A 20,179-nucleotide genomic window follows, 5' to 3' on the forward strand; every position below is an offset into this window, starting at 1 on the left:
ATTATATAAAAAATTTTCTCTTTTTTTTTTCAGCTCCAAAATAATCTTCTTTGCTCTTTCAGAAATTTTACGATCATACCATAAATCAAATCCATAAACAATGCCCTACAATCACACAAAAAAAATCAGTAAATAAATTCTAGCAAAAACACCCAAGAAATACCAATAAATTTATCAGCCCATAATCACACTAAGAAAATATCAAGAAATAAATACCAGCAAAAACACCAAAGAAATACTAGCAAAAACACCAAAGAAATACCAATAAACTTTATCGGATAATGTGCGCATCCATAAAATCTTCTATAAGGATTGCTATTCGTCCATGAAGTCCATCTAGCTACCTTCATATTACAGTAACAAAAAATAAGTTCTCCTTTAAAGTCTCATTCCATAGAGTAACTAGTTAAAATTAACTTATACATGTTTATATTATAAGACACTCCTCCAGAAATCCTGCAATTTTAATATTTTGAAAAACAAATTAAAAAAAAATCAGAGCATTAGAAAAATCCAAAATTTATATCGACCTTGATTTATACTGCTAGATAAACCAATTTTTAAAGAAGACATTATGTTTAAATGTTATTTCAACAGAAAATTTTTCTCATTTTATGATAAAAAATGAGAAGAAATAAGGAAAAAATCTTAAACTTGAGCTATTTCATAGACAGAAATGATGAAGAAAAAAGCCAAAAAAACAAGATAAGCTTAAAAAATAGTTAGAATAAGCAGAAGCTATCGTTACATATGGATAAATTAATTCAACATCATATTTGACATCATGTTTTGTTTATGATGACTTTTACACACGAATAATTTAACAACGCGTAAAATATATATATATTTTTTCGTTGAAATAAATTTTATATTGTTAAAATTTGATAATATTTAATCTTTATTTATACGAATTAAATAATCACTCAAATATTTAATCATGATTTAAATATTTAATTAATATTTATTAGATATAAAATAATATTATTTTAACATAAAAAAATAACATCCCATCTTGCTCCATAAAATAATAATTGAGGAAAGATGAAAAGAACAGATCACGTGACTCTTTCTCTTCATTTCTGACCTTAGAATCTTATTGATTTTCTTTTTCCTTTCCTTATCTCATATTTTTTTGCTTTAAGCTTTTTCTTCTTTTTTTTTTTTTTCTTAATTCTAATTTCTCTTTATTCCTCTATTTTAGTTTTCTTTTTGGCGGTTTTAGTTCACTTTCTTTTTTCATAAGAGTTGTTTCTAGGCGATGAAAAAGATTGGGCATGGACAAACAAAGACGAAGAGACTTTTTAGATAACAGTGTTAATAATTTTTTTTTTAACTTTGTTTTTTGCAAATTATTTACCACGCCAGAAAAAACCAGCATGTCAATGAGTTAATAGTTCTTTATTTCATCCATTAAAGGGATTTGATAGTGGGTAATAATAGTTTAAGGGTTTATTTTAATGTGACTAAAGGATATTTTTAAATATTATGGTTTTTTTTATTAGTGAAATATCTTTAAATATTATGGGTCTTTTTTTCTTATTTTAGTCTTTAATATATTGAGTTAGATTAAAAATTCTTTTCAAATAAAAATTTTACATTTGATTAAGACAGTGAAAACCGGTTCATGCAGATATTTTTCTTTCCTTTTTTTTTTTTTTTAATTGTTTTCAATAGCGAATCAGTTCTCTCTCTGTGGTTGTACCCTTTGAACCTTAAAATAGTTGTAAATCAAAAACGGAACGCAAAGTCAAACTCAAATACATCGAAGCCACGTGTCTAACAGAAGCCGTAACACAACCCAACACCACAACACCAGTTCTCTCTATGTCGTTGTATCGTCTTCTCTTCCATTATATACATCCGCAGTCTCCGTGTTTCTTCATTTTCTGAAACCAAACCAAAAGTCTTGACCTCCATTAACATCCTCCATCATTTCAGTTTTTAACTCATAACCCTCAAACCCAACCTTCTTTCCATTGAAACATCCAAATTTTAATCACCCCATTAAATACTATATCCTTTTTTTTTTTTTTCTTGAATCCTTTGGCTATTTCATAACAACCGTATTTACTGGTTTCTTGTTTTGTTCGCCTTTGAATCATCTCTTGTTCCTTTCTCGGACGTCCTAACTTCAACTACTAGGATTTGGTACTCTACTTCTCTCCTCTATTACTGCTTTTGTTTATGTTGTTTCTCGTCTGTTAATCCGGGCTTTTACTTTTGTTGTGACGTTCAGTTATGCATGCTATGCTTATTATATTAGTGCAAAAAGAAACTGGAAAAGCTTATACTTTTTATTTTTTATTTTTTGTAAAGATTTAATATTTTTAGGAATTATCATATGAAACCCAGTTGGATTAAAGCTGGGATTATTTTAATTTTTTATGTAACTTTTTATTTATTTATTTATTTTTGGTTTGTTCTATTAGTGGAGGACACATCTTCAAAACTATTGAAAAGGATGTTGATTAATGGGTTTGAAGATTGTTCCCAATTAAATTTGAAAAGTTTATTGTTGAATACAATGAAATTACTGGGATCCACATCCACTTGAATATGAATAGCTGATTATCAGAAAAGAATCGTAGGTTCATAGTTTGTTTTGTCTTATTTGACTTTCTATCATGTTCTCTCCCTCACTCTGCCATAACCACTTCATTTATTGAATGGGTGAATAACCTTGTAGTCCCAAATGTGATTGGTCCTTGCTAATCCTTTTGGTTCGAACAAATTGACTAAGCTTGCATATGTCAGTTTCAGCATCAGTTTCATTTTCATGGGACCCAATTATACCTTTCCTAAATATTGTTATGTTCTCAGTTCTGTTCCTTGTGGCTCTGCTCCAGTGTTAAGTCATATTGCAGCAACATCATCCCAAACTCCCTTCATTTTAATTTTGGAATTTTGGAATTTTTTTAGATGGTTGAGTTTGGTAATTGGGGATTTGAACTCGAGACAATACCTCTTTTTAAGAGATAACATGTAGCTATCATTAGGTGTTGGCCTTCACAATATCTTGTTTGTAATTATTAATTTAAAAAAGAAACATGTTTCAGATGCTTATTTATAGGAACCACTCTATTTTAGTGTAGAAAATCTTGAAATAAGATCAGTGTTGGGTGATGTTTATGTTTTAAAGTGCAAGGGAGTCATATGAATGATTTTATCGTGAAAAATTTATTTCTCCCTATTCGATATTTGAGTGTTTGGGAAACAGTCTGAGTAGGTCCCGTTTGCTGACCTTTCAAGTTACCATTTGATGATTTTATTTACATAATTTTCATTTTTTTTGCTTCTCTTTCAAAATATACGTTTGAACGCTGACAAATGCAGTTGTTATATGTTTTTGCCTTTCAGATTGACATTTTGTTATGAGAACTTATGTAAGAGGAATCACTTATCATACGTATGGACTTTTGTTTAACAAAATTCTTGACAATCTTTTACTGACGCTGTGAATATGATTAACGCAACCATCACCATCATCAAGAGCTGTACCACTATTATTTCATTTTTTCTTGGTTTATGAATAAACATTACAAGTTTGCTTTTGCTTCTTTTGAAGCTTTACCAATAAGAATGAAATCTGATATTTCTGACAGGAGGGTTATGGATCACGGTACTAATAACTCTGAACCTACACAAACTGGACCATTTAGTAGGACAAGCAGCAGTGGCCCTTCATTAAGGAAGCGATCTTTCAGTATATCAAGAGTCATGTCCTTTCAAACTGACGATGATGTTCATAGTGAGTCTGTTTCAGAGGCAGGAGATATTGGTGATCGGGCTCTTCAAAGCAATAGGCACAGTGTGACTAGTAGTTTCCGCTCGTCTGTTGATCATGCAATGGAAAGTGGGGCAGTTGTTCATCCATCCGAATTAAATGAAATCTCTCTCGTGTCACCCGTGCTAGAGGATGCTGTATCTCCCCTTCCATTTGATCCACTGAAGTGCTCTGGGGACCAAAAACAAGTGAACTTTCAATTGTTTCTGCTTGGTTTGATTGTTAATGATAATATGCATATCAAACTTCAATGAGGCTTTGATAATGCAAGTAAATTATGTGCTTCATGCTTCCTTGTGCAGGAAAAACAAGGACTACCTCTGTCATTGGAGTATATATCATGTCTTATCCACTTGGCTGTTTTTGGAATTCTGGGGGTAATATACTCAACCTTCTATTGTTGAGTTAGTTGGCTTGGTGACAGGAAATTATTATGTTCATATGTTGGACAACATTCTTGTATATTTTCTATTCTTTTCTTATTTATTGAATAGAAGGAAATCTGCTATTTAATTTTTACTTGCAATTGTTGATTCTTTCTTGAAGTGCAGCATTTTGTAGCCTATGATAATATATTCATTTGGTCACTCGGCATTAGCTACCAGATCTTTGGTGAAATTTACAGCTTTCTGCATTGATTGGTTTAGTATTGTGATCATCAAGATTCTGATATTTGATTGGCATCCATGTCAGCAAATGGTTGCATCGCTATACTGTAAATATTGGTCACTTCTGTTAATGTCAGCAATATACCCAGCAAAACTGAATACGGTTATTCGGTTGGATTGTGCTCTTCCTTTCGATTTTTTTTTCTTTTCTTTTTGTTTATGATTAGTGAAAAGAGATGTTAAGCTGCAAAGTTTTATTGGTAAATCAACAGTCTTCATTGTAGCTTTGTGATCGGGAGTAGCCTTGCAGGGTTCTTCTTTTAGCAATTTTTGGTGTCAACATTACTTATATGCATACATAATGCTTGGTTTTCATTAATGGAGGCACTAAGAGTTAACAAAATGGCCAAATGGGAAAATAATAGCAGCTATTGCTTTATTGTACTAGTGAGAATTAGCATTTGAGGTTTTAGTCCTTTGTTTGGCCTGCAAAGAGCCACGTCATTCTTTGATTCCAATTTCCTGGTATTGTAATCTCAATTTTTTAGAAGTAAACACATTTTTTTATTTGCAAATTCTAACTTTTGAGTTACAAAACACAAGGAAGAATACATTTTATTGGCAAAACTTTGACTTTTGATAGTTTTGCAGGTTTTGACAAGATATTTGCTAGAAAGGCTTTTTGGACCTAGCATTACGGGTGTGACCAGCAACCAGACCATAGTGTACCCCAATCTTCCTTCTAATATGGTATCTCTCTCTTTGTCTCTCTCTTACTCTCTCTCTCTCTCTGTCGCACACACACACACACTGTTTGTAGTGAGTGACAATTTATAGGTATAGGATGCATACACCGACACTGGCTCAGCCATGCATATGCACAAACATTCATTAGTGAGCGCTTATACACATTGGCAAAGGCTTGGGCTCTATTGCAATGCCACAAGATTTTTTTACTTGGTTTATCTAATGCTAATTGAGCATTTTGTGCTCTGTAATTTTGGCAATGATATACTGCTGATATGTTAGACTCTGAGCTACCCTTATGATTGCTGCTGTGAGGCTCATGCACCGGACATGCCGCTCAAAGCACTTAATCTCAATCCATAGATTTTGGATATTTAGTTAGACCAAGGTGGAGTTATCAAAATTGATTTAAAGGCAATCCAAGGCAGTTGTGGTGGTGGACAACTGTTTCCAGCCTTAGGTTAGGAAAAGCTATTTTCGAGATAGATTGGATGCCTGGGATTTGGTTTTTGCACTCCCAAATAGACTTTCATTTGCTTGGATTGCTCTTTGTTTCACCTCCAATGAATATCTTCCAAGTCTTTTTTCTCTTGAAAATTTACTGACATATTCTTACAGGTTGGTTCTTTCTTGATGGGGTGGTGGGGTGTTGTTTTCAAAGGAGACATATCTCAGGTATCTGATATATTGGCAATTGGATTGACCACTGGCTATTTGGGAAGTGTCACGACTTTCAGTGGCTGGAATCAGAAAATGCTTGATCTTAGTTTAAATGGCCACTGGGTGCAAGCTGTACTTGGGTTTCTGATAGGTAATGTGCTACATTCCTGCTTATGAGTAGCAAGTGTTTATTGTTTGCCTTCTCAAAACTAATGAAAAAAAAGGTCTTGTCTTGTCTCGAACCATTCATAAAAATTGAACTTTTTTTGCAGGCTTGTTTCTTGCAGCTTATTCCCTCATTTTTGGGATTGAGACAGCCAAGGGTTTCAGGTGGATTCTCAAAAGGCTAAACACAAGCACAAAAAAGGAAGTTCCTAGCACTTGTTGTAATTGGAGGCTCAACAGCGTCAGATGTCATTTGGCTGCAGTGGTGGTATTATTGTTAATTCTAGGTGTTTTATTGAGTGTGAGTGGAGCACTGCTGGAGGAGGAATTTAGCAGTGGTAGCAGTGGAGCTCAGCTGTGGCTGGCTTGTTTAGTTGCACCTTTGGGAGTGTGGATCAGGTGGTTCTTGGCTCGACTTAATGGACGTGGGTTAGGAAAGTCTGGGATTCTGAGATGGCTTCCATTTGGTACTTTGATTGCCAATATTTCTGCTGCTTGTATAATGGCAGCACTCTCCATAGCGGAAAAGCCGGTAAGAGTTCATTGAATGGTTTCTGTCCTTACTTTTTTACTCCCAATTTGCACCCTCGCTCTTTTGCATCTGTATGTATGCACATCAGCATAGGCTTCCATATTAATGGCATATGAATGGCTCTCTCATTATCTGAATCATGAAATATTCTTATGCTGGCTCAAAGCAAATCCTCATCTGCCAACTAATTATGCAGCTGTGCTGTCAACCTTACTATAGTATCTTTCTTCTTCTTTTGCTGCTTTTTCGGGAAAATGTGAGTTTGAAATATAGTAACAATTGTTTTCTTATGGGTAATTATTTTATGAACATGAAATTTATTAATTGTTACTCCATAAATTTTAATGAGGTCAGAGCGGTGTGGTGCAGGTAAATACTAAGAACTTCAACACCGTGGCAACAGGGATACAGTTAGGATTTCTGGGTTGTCTGAGCACAGTTTCTACTTTCATTGCTGAGTTCAATGCAATGAGAGAGAGCAAGTACCCTTGGAGAGCTTATGTTTATGCCTTTATTACCATGGGATTGTCATTTGTTTTAGGGATTCTGATATACGATGTACCTGCTTGGACAAAAGGATACACATAGAATTTTAGGCCATCTGTCGGTGCTTCTCTCTCTACGGGTTGTGTAAACTTAAAAGATTTGGATGTCAAATTTGATTCTAAGAGAACTTTATTTTGCTCCTAAAATGAACATTTGCCATGACAGTCCTGGCTGTACGTTACTACTCTCTTCAACCTAGTACCATACTCAATTTGTCCTAGAGAACAAGGTGTGCATCAGTTTTCTTTGTTTCTAACTCACTACGTAATTAGTACTACTAGAGAACGTGTAACGTAAAGCTCCATCGCTGCTTTGAAGGCTGAAGCTCAGGCATTTTGCAATGCCAGCAATACTAATAGGCGACAGAAATAACTGTTCCAGAAATATAAATACCAACGTGTCAAATTGGGATGGGCGACAAATATAATTGTTTTAAAAATATGGATGACTAGATCAGATCGAAATAAAATTTTGTTTACTTTGAACTTAATCTGATTATATATATATATATATATATAATACTCAAATTCAATTAAAATTAATGTTTTAATTTTTTTTTATATTTGAATTCGATTCAATATTATATAAAATCGTATCTGATTTGAAATTAATAAAATATTATTTTTAAAATATAAAATATATCTTTTAATATAAATCTAAAATTAAATAAATATAAATATATAATTAATTAATTAAAAAATAATATATATAGTCGAATAAAATTGAATTTGTAAAAAATATGATCTCGATGTTTTTTATATCACCACATTTAACTTGATTTGATATGTGATTTTCAAAAAAAAAAATTTTAAATCAAATTAAGTAAAAACGCGTTGAATACGAATGAAACTCTATCCAGGAGTGCTAAACAATGTTTGCTGATGCCTGATATCGAGATCGGCACAAGTAACAAGTCAATGTTTTGATAGCTTGTTCAGCAGGTTATTTTGGGGTTTCCGATGGCTTCTTGGTTACCGTGTTTTTTGTTTATTGATTGTTTCTTTTTTTTTTCTTTTTTTTTTTAATGTTCAAATTTCCAGGGTTTGATCAAAAAAATACATTTTTTACTTATAAGAAGATAGTACTGTAATTTCTCCAGATATAGAATGAAACTCCAGCAGACAGAATACTGAATACAGACACATTTTCATCGATACTGCAATTATTTCACTGCAATATTGCCTTGCAAGCTGATTATGTTCCATTTTTTGCTTTGAAAAACGTGCTTACTGGGGGATCTTATTGAGCTTGCAGTAACAATATTGACTGTACTTTTTGGCTTTGAATTTGGGTGGATTTGCGTCATTGATGAGCTTAGGGTGAGGCCCTACTTCTAAGTCTGATGGTGGTTCCAAGAACAATGGCCATGAAATTCTTGTCTGCTCTTTATTCACTATGCTTCTGTGAAGCACGCTCTTGTATTTCCCATTGCTCACAATCTGCAAAAAAAAAAAATTTGTGGGAATAATTTTCCAGATTTTCCTAAGACTAATATATCGTTTCCTTAAGTCACATGATATATATTTTTTATAATTGAAACTATCAATCCTGGGAACTAAGAATATTTTGTTTTCACTAGACATTAATCTTTGTAAAAATTTAAAAATACGAATAAAGTCAAAATTTTTTAAATATTCATAAGAAATCGCTGGCCATTTTTATTTGATAAAGTATAAAAATGATTAGCAAGAAAATAAATTTATATTATAAGGTTTCCTAAAATATATTATTATAATTTATAATTAATATTCTAACTTGGATATCTCATTTAAATTATGAAAATGGAAGGTGTGATATCATTTATTAGATAAAAAAATTTATACAGCGTAAGATTTTATGATCTCCGTATAAAAAAATGTTTTTATCTGAAATAAATAACAAAATAATTCCCTTTGTTAGTAATAAAAATAAGAAAAATAAATTTAAAATATTAAGAAAGTTGATTTTTCTGGTTTGTAGATATTTCAATTGAATAAATCTAATTTTTAATAATAAAGCATTTCAATTCGAATTTTATGATTGTGATTAAATCACATCAACATTTTGGGTAACTTTTATTTGAATCGAAATTCTGGGATTAGAATTAAAAAAAAAAAAATTCCTTTAATATATATTATTATGAACTGAAATTAAAGTGGAAAATAAATGGACATACCTCGACTTGATCACCAATGTGAATAATGAGAGCATTAGGGATGTACTTCACGTCATACCAACGGTCATCTCTACAAGCTTGGAGGCCCTGCACATCATTGGGCACCAGTATGGTGAGGGAGCTCATGTCGGTGTGAGCCGGCACGCCGAGAGCTAGGTCAGGCCGAGGACACGGCGGGTAGTAATTGATTTTGAGAAGGTACACCAAATTCTCGCCACCCAGAGCCTCCTTCATCTCATGCCCTTCTAGCCCTAACCCTAATGACAGGCATCTAAATAGCTTGTCTACCACCCCATGCATGTGCTTTGTATATTCCTCGTTTGCCTCCCTGCCATTAATAAGAGGAAACGCAAATGCAAAAATCCCATAAATGATTAATTTGATCGGTATATATATTATATACAGTCCGAGGTGTTTGTAGATATTTATTAAATTTAATTAAAATTTTATATTAAAAATATTTTTCATTAATGAATTATTGTCACCAAACAATGTATTAATCATATAGTTTTTTTTTTTTTTATAAATAGAAGCATGATTTTCACTCTCCCTATGAATTAATAAATGCAATGACTTATTGATTATTGTATGTTTTACAATCTTGTACATATAACTTTGATGGCAAGAAAAAAAAAATTTGTGGAGTTTTTAAAATCTTAATTAAAAATTCTCTTTTTTAAGAAAAGAAAAAAATAAAAAACAATGAAAAGAAAAATCATGAGGATTGCATGTCGTTTTCTACATACATGAATGTCTCTTCCACCGCCATTAATATATAGCAAAAGAATTTGAACCCAATGTTCTTTTACTATTATCCCATCAACTAAGAACAAAATAAAGGAAATTAGTTGGCAAAACTCTTTTTTTATTATTATTATTATTAGTGCTGAATATTATTACAAATCATAGAATCTGTTTGAATAATAGAAAATAATGAGAAAAATTGTTATTAGATATAAAAATTATTTTTTCACATCACTTTTTAGTAAATAAATTTGAATAAATATATCAAAATTTGTAAATCAAATAAAATATTATATTTTTCTTTACATCTTTTATCGTTATTTTTTATACAATAAAAGCAGAATTTGTGATTAAGAAAAAGAGTTACAAGTAATGGGAATTAAATTCAAATTTATTAATTAAATATCATTTTTTAAGGATAATCACATTAATTAATTGAAATAAATTTTTTTTTTTTATAGATTTCATTGTTTTTCCTTAGTCTTTTGGAGAAGCCAATAGGGTTAAATATTTTTATATTTTGCTATTTATTTTTTATTAACAAAACAAAAAACATCTATGAAATGGAAAGTTAAATAAATGCTTGAAATAAATGGGAAAGTAAACGCAACAGAAAGGTTGGACACAAATTAAATAAAAGAAAATTTGAATAAATCTTTATATATAATATATTATTACATATGCGAAAGGAAATGCGGATTTCAAACCTGTAAGAAGGTGGGGTTTTTGGCCAAAATTGATAGTTGATTTCAGAAGGAGGCCAAATCTTATGGAAGAGATGATCAACCCAAGCCTTCTTCCCTTGTATTTCTTTTTGAAGCTTTGTTCCGTAGCCTTCAATGCTTTGAGACCCAGCAGGCTTGGCATAAACTTCCTTTTCTTCTTGTGGGAGCTCGAAGAAAACCTTGCCAACCTCTTGCAGCCTCCTTATGGTATCCTCAGGAATCCCATGGTTCACAACCTGGAACATCCCCCAGTTACGGCTCGCATTCACAACGTCTTGTATCACTTTTTCTTCATCAGGGTCGCTGAGATCGATGATCGGGACCTCAAGCACGGTCCCCTGAACGGTTGTCAGCCCTGGTTGCTCATTTGTTGTCCTGATGAACTCTTCAGGGATTGTTTCTTTGGACAAATTAGCAATTTCTTGCACTCTCTCTGGCTCCATTTCTTTCCTGCCCTCCAACCCTAGTTTCAATTTTCTTATGGCTAATTGAGCTGTTTCGCGATCTGCATCCTTCCCTATTTATATATAATTCTACAGGAGCTGAGAAAGAAAACCTATATTTTGTTATGTCATAAATAGATTCAGTCTAAAACAGGGTTTATATCTATTTTAATCAATCATTTTTAGTGTTCTTTCCGCACAAAACGTGACCCCCGCCCAAAGATTGCCTTCAATTTGTTAAGGAGTGTAATTTAAAGGCGATTAGGATTTAATTAGATTTTTTTTCATAAAAAACATTTAATTATATCTCATAAGTTCAAACGGAAAACATAAATTCATGTAATTAACTACATCTAATGCGTTTTACAAGCTATTTATATCTAACAACTTAATTAGTATATATATACTCAAAAATTAATTTTTAGTTGAGTAGAGGGGCAGAGTTTATTCATTGGGAATTAGTTATTGTTTTATAAGGAAAGTTTAATTTAATAGAGAAAAAAATTATAATTATTGAAATTTGAATTTTATATTTATTAAATATTATCTGTTAAAAATAATTGTAAGTATCAATTGAATTAGACATCGAGTTTTTTAATTATATATTTTATGCAAATTAAATTTAATGATTTTTGAGTTTTACGCATAAAAGAAAATTTTTAATTTGAAGAACAGATATCAAAATTGATAACTATTAGATACTTAAAATTATAGTATATAGATTAATTTGGTTGTTTTCCATTACTTTTTTAATATACCAATCATTAACCTTTTCAATTAAGAATTTTATAATTCTTGAGTGAATTTTATACATATAAATAATAATTACCAATGTATTAAGAGGTCATTGACGGGAAAATATAGGGAGTTGGACCGATGGTAAATTAATACACAAAAATTTATTAATGCTTGAAACTTTAGATGTGTTGAGAATTTAGAATGAACATGTACGTTTCTTTTACACAAAATCTTAATGTATAGATAATGAAATTCCATTGATAAAGAATCAATTTCGATACTAATGGAGGATCCCATTGGTGTGCATCCTGAGTCCTGATCTTACGAATGTACCAAATATGGAAAATATTAGTTGGACGCTTTAATACTTTATTAGCCGTAAATGCTTAATGAGATCTTCTCGTTGACAGTGAAAAACCAAATTTTAATTGCAATGAAATCTTTAGAAGAAATCATTGTAATTTAAGAGGAATTAACCAAAGGACATTAATTCAAACCTAACTCATCTTGCAAGATTTTATTTGAGTTAATTATATTTTTTACACTTAAATTTTAGAAAAATATATAAATTAGTATTTAGAGAAATAAAATACACAATTCATGTATGAATTTTCAAATAATGTATAATTTATACTTTAAACTTTTAAAATATATATTATATTAATCAAAACTCTAATCTCAATAATCATAACAACTTATATATATAACATCTGATTAATATTATTAAATTACGTATTTGCTATACATATTATCAATATTTTTTTGATATAAATTTGAAAATATAAATTTTTTTACTTAAATTATAAAAATTATTTAAAATGGATCAATTATTTTGTCACTTGATATCTACGTAAAAAATTCTTTAACATTTTAATTTAATAAATAATAGGCATATAATAAAATTATATTGACTAAATATTATATAAAAGAGTTAAATTAAATTAATACATTATTTAAAATTTTAAAATGCATTTCATTTTTTTAAAATTCAAGTATTAAAAACGTAATTAACTTATTTTATTTCTCCCATGTCTATAATAAACGCTCACATTTTTTTGCGGATCCCGAGCCTGTGTACTATTTTTTATTTTTGGCTACGTACTATGTCACCTATTAAAAACTGTTTAGGTTTCTTTTTTTTTTTTTTTTTTGTAAATGAAGGATCTGGATATAAGAGAATGGACGATCCGATCTTCAAATTTATTAAATATTATTTTTTAAAATAATGACCTAATTAAATCAACTGAGCGAAGCTTTAATTTCTCCCTATTACCAATGCCAGATCGAAAGAGAAAGGTTTCATAAAATCCTTTCCCTGCTCCATTACAACTGGTACACATGGAATAACACGCAGATCACTAATTAACTGTCAAAAATAGCCTGCTACTGACCCTAACAACTTCATTTATGGCCTCGTACAAGTAATTCCAGATCTACATTAATAACTCTCTATTCTAACTCAGAATGCAGCTAACTAATTCCAGCTGAACATCTTCCTCCGTATTTCCCTGCGACTGCAACAGTAAACTGCAAATTAAAATTTGGAAATAAATATTCATAATAAATTTGCATGGAAGGTTCTGTGAAATTTTAATGCGCACGGATGCTGCAGTGCGTTAGATTCAGGATCATCATGTGAATAACTCACCCAGGGGGTTGGTTGGTTTTGGGGTCAGGGACCACAGAGGGTGCCGTGGCAGGCAGGGAAGGCAAGAAATCCATAGCTGACGGTTTTTGTCCCGCCTGGATCCCTTCCGGACAGGTTTTTTCCTTGAAAATGGAGTCAGGGCGGGCTTGGCAAGAAATCCAAAGCCTTAGTGCTTTCTCTGCTGGTTTTTTTTTTTTTTTAGGTTTTTCTACAACCATTTGTTTTTTTTTTTTATTCATCTAGATGGTTATAAATTAAGTACTTAATGTTTTCATTTTTCTAAAATTTATTCTGATTTTTTTTTATATTTTTGAAAAATTTTCTGCTTTTTGTTTATTTTTTATATGCTCATTTTGCTTTTATTTTATGCTTAAAATGCTGGCCTTCAATTTTTTTTTCCTTTTTTATCTCACACTTTTTGGTTTCTTCACGTATAAACTGTACCTTTAATTAATACAATAAACAATACATTAAATATATAAAAAAAATAATTAACATAAAAGTAAAATTTGAAGCATAATTAACGTGTCCCCTTGTAAGCTCTAACTTTGCCCTAGCGACACGAAAGGGAAACTAATGGTATTGAAAGCAACACGTGAAAACTGAAAAGCTATGAGAAAATATTATTTGTAATTATTAAATGATAATAATTAATTATAATTTAAAGTTATATAAAATTCACGTTTATAAATAATAAAGATTTACATAATTTTTTACTATAATTAAACAATTATAATAAAAAAATTACAGGTAAACTTCAGTGATGAAATTCATATGAAAAAGATAAAATATTTATGAACATTTCAAATATTTAAAAAATCTTAAAATTTTTTATTAAATATATATTTTTATTGATAAAATTAATAAATTCATCGATCTATATATATATATATATATACACACACACGCGTAAACCCCACGAAAAAAATTTTAAAATCAGCCCCGCATGAAGTTGAAACTAGTGGTCTTAGGGGCAACACCAAGGTTGGGAAGCATGAAAGTATTATTGGGAGATGTGGGCTATTCCTGCAGGTTGGTTTGATGAAAGTTGAGCTGTTAGTAAGTACCTATAAGCATCCAACTAGAATTTTCAATTAACTTTCCAAAAAGTTGTGGTTGATTGTTGTGTTCAAATGATGGTAATGAATATCTTAATATACCCTTACAATATATTAAAAATTAGATTATGATTTATGATATACGAAATAATTTTATTTATTTTATGTGTATATATAAATTAGTATTTTATTTAAAATTATATTTAAATTTCAAAATTTATAATATATATATAATTTTATATATGATTAACTTTCATAAAAAAATGATTTTTTTAAAAAGAAAAAAAATGATATATCTTCACTTTGCACAAATATTATTTGCAATAATATTATACACATAAAATTTATATCAAATAAAAATAAATTACATATCTTTCTTAAAAGAACAAATATATAATAAAATGATAAATTAAATAATAAAAAAAGTATAAGCATACTTTTACTTTTATAATTTTGTTCAAATTGCTGTACAAAATATGAAAAATGTTAGAAGATGTGTGAAAAAATTGAAAAAAAAATTAATTTTCATAAGAACAAAATTGTAATATTAATAATATATATTTTGGAAAAAGAAAGATGTAAACCGAAAAAATAAATTGCAATAGTAATAAAATTCTAAAAAGCTAGAAATAAAAAATAATAATAAATGATATAACACATTGCATTTGTAATATTTAATTTGTAGAATAACTCAGAGATGGCATTTAGAATTGAATAGATAATTTTCAAATTGATATTTTAAAAAAATTAAAAAGATATAATAAATTATAAAAATTAAATCAAATTTTTTACTTTTTTTAAATATAAAGTTGATAGTTAGAGTTGAGATTGATATAAGTTTTATTATTTAGAGATTTAATATGAAAAGATTATTTGAACTTTTAATATTTTACTTAAATTTTTTAAAAGATAATTTTTGTTTGATACAAATAAGATAAAAAAATACAATGAGTTTTTGAAAAAATAGGATAAACTTAATCTTTATAATTTTAAAACATTTTGAAAGATTTTTATAATTAAACAATTTATAAAATAAGGTTTTCTTGTAAATAAATTATAAAAAAATATCTCTAGATTAATTTGATTTGTAATTATAATTTAAATAATTATGATATTTAAATAAATTCAAATTTATCTAATTTATAATTAAAAAAAGTTATACTTTTTTAAAAAATTATCCTATATGTCATATACAGAAGTTATCCACGTAAATGTTTATACAGTAAACCTTAGCAGGTGTCTATGTATATTGTAATCTAATAATATATATGATTATCAAATTAATTATTAGTTACTATATTCAATTTTTTTGACATTGTATTTGTTTTTATTAAATTTTTGAGTCAATTGAATTTAATTTTTATCATTATTTAAAAAAAAAATTTTAAAACATAAGATATGTAAAGTTTGAATTTCAAAATTTTTAATTTTAATAAAATATTTTAAAAAATAATGATGAAAGTTAAGTGAAACATGAACAGGGCAATTTTTCTAGGAATCAGACTTAGCTAGTAGATCCATGGGCCTTACTCAAGTTGAGATTGGAGTCTGACTCTAAAAGCTCTATCCATCTGATTGAAACAAGTTCCATCCACCGCTCTTTGAAAATTACAATATTAATCAAAAACCTAAAAATGCTGCAGCGGACTACCTCACCTCCCTCAACGCAAACGAATCGAACATCTTCAAAGACCTCCTGTTGATTTCATATTATTGGTGTTGATTATCCTAGATTTGTCTAATTTCCTTTTTGTTTAATCCAATGATTAAATTATAAAATAAGAAATTGATTATGAATTTTAATAATTTGATTAACAAATTTTTTATCCTTAATTTTTTTTCTTCCCTTTTATAAAGCAAAGCCTATATTTTTCATCCTTTTTATCATGCGAAGCCTAAATTTGTGTCCCGTATCACATTAAAAAAACCTTGTGGCTGCGATTTGTCCCTCGTTCATTCAAGGAGCATGCATTTGTATATTCCTAACAATTTGAACCTAAAATAATTTGACATCCCAAATAAATCTCTTCAAAACAGAGTTTGGCTATGGAGAATCCAACGACGAACCATGTTTATTGAGAGAACCAAACGACCAGTTGTAGAAAGACTATCAACCCAACCTTTAGCAACATATATTGCTCAAAGATCATCAAGGATAAATGTTTGAGAGTACACAAAAGCATCGTTGGTTTATTGAGGTTTGAATCTCTATGTTTCAAAGGCAATCTATTGACATTAACAACTGAGGAAATTCTTACACAACATAAAAGGACTTTAGATACGACAGTGTATGCATAGCAAATTTGCCACAACTAGCCACCACAGCAAGAGCCGCAGGCTGGAAGGGAACCTGAAATATAGCACCATCAAAATATCTATATTTTAGCAGACAAATTAAACGGGAAAAAGAGAAAGAAAGAGGAGCATGCTCTGGCGACAAACAACAAATAACTCTTTAAGTTTCCTAACATAATAATAATAAAAGGCAAAGCACATACTATGATCAATTCCTCGAACATTGTCTAGTCCGCGTGGTGGTCGGCGTGGGCCACCACCACCATATGGTCCACTTCCAGGTCCTCCTGGACCACCATCCCATTTCTTGCTTGAACCAGAGCTTTTTCTGTAGGCATCCGACTTTTCCATCTGTTGCACATCAAACATTCAAGTTTCCAATGGATTGATGCAGATTAATGGGAAAAAAAAAAAAGGAATCCTAGCATTGACCACTGACATAGGAAATTGAAAATCTTACCGAGAACATGGTTGAAAAAAACACTCCTATGAAATTGATAATTGCCCAGAAAAAATCAGTGATTGTTCTCAGTCGCCATATTGACCGCTTTGATTTCACAACACCTGAATAACCACACATGAACAAATGTTTTACACAATATTAAGAGAGGGGAAGTCTCCTTGGTACTTGCAATATGCTAAAGTGATGAAACAAGACAATTTTGTCAGCACAAAGGCAATACGTTGCAGCTTATCTTCAAATAACTATTACAGCAGAAAATGCTAAGCAATGATTGTTGGCCACAAACTCTATGAAAAAGTTTAAGAATATCACCAACAGTGTTCACAATCAATCAAGTCAAGACAGATAATCAATACAACTATATCCTCTTTTGAATTCACAATACACACACACACACACTCTCAGAATGACGTGATGTGGAAGAACATAGAGAACCTCTTTTGAATTTGTAGTAGTATTAGGAACTAGGAAAGAAACATCTTCAAGATAACACAGCTTTAGCCGGTACCACCCCCGAGAGCCAATAAATCATAGAAACTGTGGAGAGGTTAGTGAAATGGGCTCTAGGAGATAAAAAGTTGAATTTTTAAAAGAAAAAAAAATGGTAGAAATTTCAAACAAAGGAATTTTTTGAAAACCAAAGAAATTTTTTGGGAACGATCTGGGCTAATTGCGACTAAAATCACCCACGAACACAGTCATGACTCATGAGTGTATCGCATTTGGTCAATAATTTGTGGTTTCTGCAACCACAATGTCAAATGGATTCCAAATTTCTAATTGAAACTGATTCTAAATGTTACCAATAAAGGAGGCTTTTTCACCAGAGTTTCCCAAGCCACAATTCTGGAACCCTACGGCAACCCCAAACTAGGACCAAGACTATCTGAAAACTCCATTTCAGCTGTTTCAGAGTCGCATAACAGTAATATCTGTCAAATTCATATGTTAAAAGTCCAAAAATTCAAGATTGCTCCAAAAACAATTCTCATCAAATTTCATCAAATTACCGACTAAAACCTCAATTTGCTGACCTCGCAATAAATTACGATCCACAATAATCAGATTGATTACATAAATATGAAAAATTCATTCCTTTTCTTTTCCCATAACTAATTAGGGTTCCCACAATATTAAATTTAAAAACTAAAAAAAAAGTAATAATTGGCAATAGATTTCGAGTCAAATTAAAAGATCTCATAACAGAAATAATAAATTAAAAGATTATTAAAAATAAATGGAAAATTGAGAAAAAAAAAGAGAGAGAAAGAAAGGATCCAGACCTTGCTCGACGTAAGCCATGAGAAAAATTCCAGTGTCTTCTTTACCAAAAAGAGGGAGAGCAAATAGCGACCACTGCGCTGTTTTAATCGGCGTTTTTTTAAACGTGCCGGTGCCTCTTGACGGTTAGTTCGAGGACTTAATTTAATCGGCTCATAGATATTTGTATACGTGTCCTTTTTTTATTCGATACGCTTACGATAAAATTGTCCTGCCTGCCAAGTGGCAGAAATCTTTTTTTTTTTAATTTATAGAAGCATGTATTTTCCAAAATTTCATCAAAATTAGAGAAGGGCCGGGACTGAACTGGAATTATAATTTTGCAAGGCAAAGGTATAAAACGCCGAGCCCGATCTGACAGGTAGAAACGCTCTACTCTCTCCCTTTTTTTTTTTTTCATAAGAAGGCGAAGTCCTTAAAGGAAAACATGATGGCGGGTTAGAACTCACACTCACGTGCCTTCGTCAAAGCTTCTAAACCATTAGGCCAAGAGCTGGAAGGCCTAAGAGGGGTTACTTGACTCTCTTTTTATTTGTTTACCTGGATTCAGGTAGTTGCGTAGAAATTTATTGGGTCTTTCGACTTTGCAATTACTTTATGCAGCGGAGCTTCTTTTGCTTTTCTTTTAACATTCTTGTGGCGACAAGGTCCTTTGACAGCTTGGCAGTCTTTAGCTTGCAATTATGATCCTGGTTCAAAAAGCAAATGAGGTTGGTGGGGAAGCACAGGAGGACATTATCGCTGATCTTGATGCACTGGAACTCGGTACAGATGGTGAAGTTAACAGACAGGTGAAGTTGCTCCTTGATAGGAAAGGATGTCACTGATAAAATCATGAAAGTGGGTGATTTAAGAGCTATTCCGTCCCAAGCTTGGCCAGTTGTTAATACCTCGGAAGTCCATGAGTTGGAAAAGAACATAACAAAAAGGAGAGACACAAGGCACAGGTGCTGGTACAGGGTCCATAGTCAGTGATGGACAGCCATGTTATGCCCAAAGAGTGGCCGGAGGAAGCGGTCGTGGAAGAGATTGATTTTAGGATTAAATATAAAAATGGTTCATGTATTATAAATTTTTTTATCAATTTAATATTTAAAAAATAAAATTTTTAGTTTAATATTTTAATTTTTATTTCATTATTCATTTTGATATTTGATATTAATACTATCAATTAATTTATTGATATGATATAAATATTTAATAAAATTTTTATATTTATTAAAAATTTCAATCACTGTCATATCAATATAAAAAAATCTAAAAAATTATTTAAAATTTTAAAATATTTGAAATATTTTAAAAATTCAAAAAAATTAAAAATCTCAAAATTTTAATAAAAAATTCAAAAAATTTGTGAAATTTTTAAAAAATTGAAACTTTTAATAATAATAACAACAATTTTTAAAATTAAAAAAAAAATTCACCAAAACTTTAAAATTTTGAAAATAAAAAATCCAAGGCTGCGATTGGTTTAAAAAATATTTTTTTTATTTTTATAAATGAATTCATTTTTTGAAAATGATTGCATTTTCTATTTTTTAAAATTCAGAAAACACGTTTGGTGTACAACTATGAAAAGTTATTTTA

The 20,179-nt window shown here is 30.3% G+C and overlaps 3 protein-coding genes across 5 annotated transcripts; 1 reads left to right on the forward strand and 2 right to left on the reverse strand.

Annotated features, from left to right (window-relative positions):
• The first annotated feature begins 1,795 nt into the window (after positions 1-1,795).
• LOC111315618 (fluoride export protein 1-like) lies at positions 1,796-7,188 on the forward strand. 3 transcript variants are annotated; one of them, XM_089749521.1, is made up of 8 exons: positions 1,869-2,148; positions 3,358-3,383; positions 3,603-3,972; positions 4,087-4,161; positions 5,044-5,142; positions 5,758-5,950; positions 6,072-6,496; positions 6,866-7,188. In XM_089749521.1, coding segments are annotated over exons 2-8 (1,383 nt in total). In that variant the 5' UTR covers positions 1,869-2,148; positions 3,358-3,381; the 3' UTR covers positions 7,085-7,188. The 3 variants fall into 3 exon arrangements, with proteins under 3 accessions (XP_089605648.1, XP_089605647.1, XP_022773216.1); XM_089749522.1 differs by lacking the exon at positions 3,358-3,383 and having other exon boundaries at positions 1,796-2,148; XM_022917481.2 differs by lacking the exon at positions 1,869-2,148 and having other exon boundaries at positions 3,358-3,494.
• Positions 7,189-7,778: 590 nt separating this feature from the next.
• LOC111314969 (flavonol synthase/flavanone 3-hydroxylase-like) lies at positions 7,779-11,300 on the reverse strand. The gene is made up of 3 exons (XM_022916585.2): positions 10,649-11,300; positions 9,198-9,525; positions 7,779-8,481 (listed from the first exon to the last, which is right to left on the reverse strand). Exons 1-3 carry the CDS (start codon positions 11,107-11,109, stop codon positions 8,269-8,271), a joined length of 1,002 nt encoding a protein of 333 aa, XP_022772320.2. The 5' UTR covers positions 11,110-11,300; the 3' UTR covers positions 7,779-8,268.
• A 5,363-nt stretch (positions 11,301-16,663) lies between these two features.
• Positions 16,664-18,748, reverse strand: LOC111314970 (uncharacterized). The gene is made up of 4 exons (XM_022916587.2): positions 18,595-18,748; positions 17,309-17,412; positions 17,052-17,199; positions 16,664-16,903 (listed from the first exon to the last, which is right to left on the reverse strand). Exons 1-4 carry the CDS (start codon positions 18,611-18,613, stop codon positions 16,866-16,868), a joined length of 309 nt encoding a protein of 102 aa, XP_022772322.2. The 5' UTR covers positions 18,614-18,748; the 3' UTR covers positions 16,664-16,865.
• Between the last annotated feature and the right edge of the window lie 1,431 nt (positions 18,749-20,179).

The sequence above is a fragment of the Durio zibethinus genome, chromosome 20 (genome assembly GCF_047325235.1).
Source record: "Durio zibethinus cultivar Kanyao isolate XHJ-2024 chromosome 20, ASM4732523v1, whole genome shotgun sequence".
NCBI lineage: Eukaryota > Viridiplantae > Streptophyta > Magnoliopsida > Malvales > Malvaceae > Durio > Durio zibethinus.

What these genes read in the sequence shown, in the direction of transcription:
- LOC111315618 (XM_089749521.1), top strand. An exon ending in CTGTTTTTGGAATTCTGGGG is followed by an intron (nt 4,162 to 5,043) that starts GTAATATACTCA and finishes ATAGTTTTGCAG; the next exon opens with GTTTTGACAAGATATTTGCT. An exon ending in CCAATCTTCCTTCTAATATG is followed by an intron (nt 5,143 to 5,757) that starts GTATCTCTCTCT and finishes ATATTCTTACAG; the next exon opens with GTTGGTTCTTTCTTGATGGG.
- LOC111314969 (XM_022916585.2), bottom strand. Translation starts at nt 11,109, where the DNA reads ATGGAGCCAGAGAGAGTGCAAGAAATTGCTAATTTGTCCAAAGAAACA. An exon ending in AAAACCCCACCTTCTTACAG is followed by an intron (nt 9,526 to 10,648) that starts GTTTGAAATCCG and finishes TATTAATGGCAG; the next exon opens with GGAGGCAAACGAGGAATATA. An exon ending in ACATTGGTGATCAAGTCGAG is followed by an intron (nt 8,482 to 9,197) that starts GTATGTCCATTT and finishes TTTTTTTTGCAG; the next exon opens with ATTGTGAGCAATGGGAAATA.
- LOC111314970 (XM_022916587.2), bottom strand. An exon ending in TTTTTTCAACCATGTTCTCG is followed by an intron (nt 17,200 to 17,308) that starts GTAAGATTTTCA and finishes GATGTGCAACAG; the next exon opens with ATGGAAAAGTCGGATGCCTA. An exon ending in TGTTCGAGGAATTGATCATA is followed by an intron (nt 16,904 to 17,051) that starts GTATGTGCTTTG and finishes GCTATATTTCAG; the next exon opens with GTTCCCTTCCAGCCTGCGGC.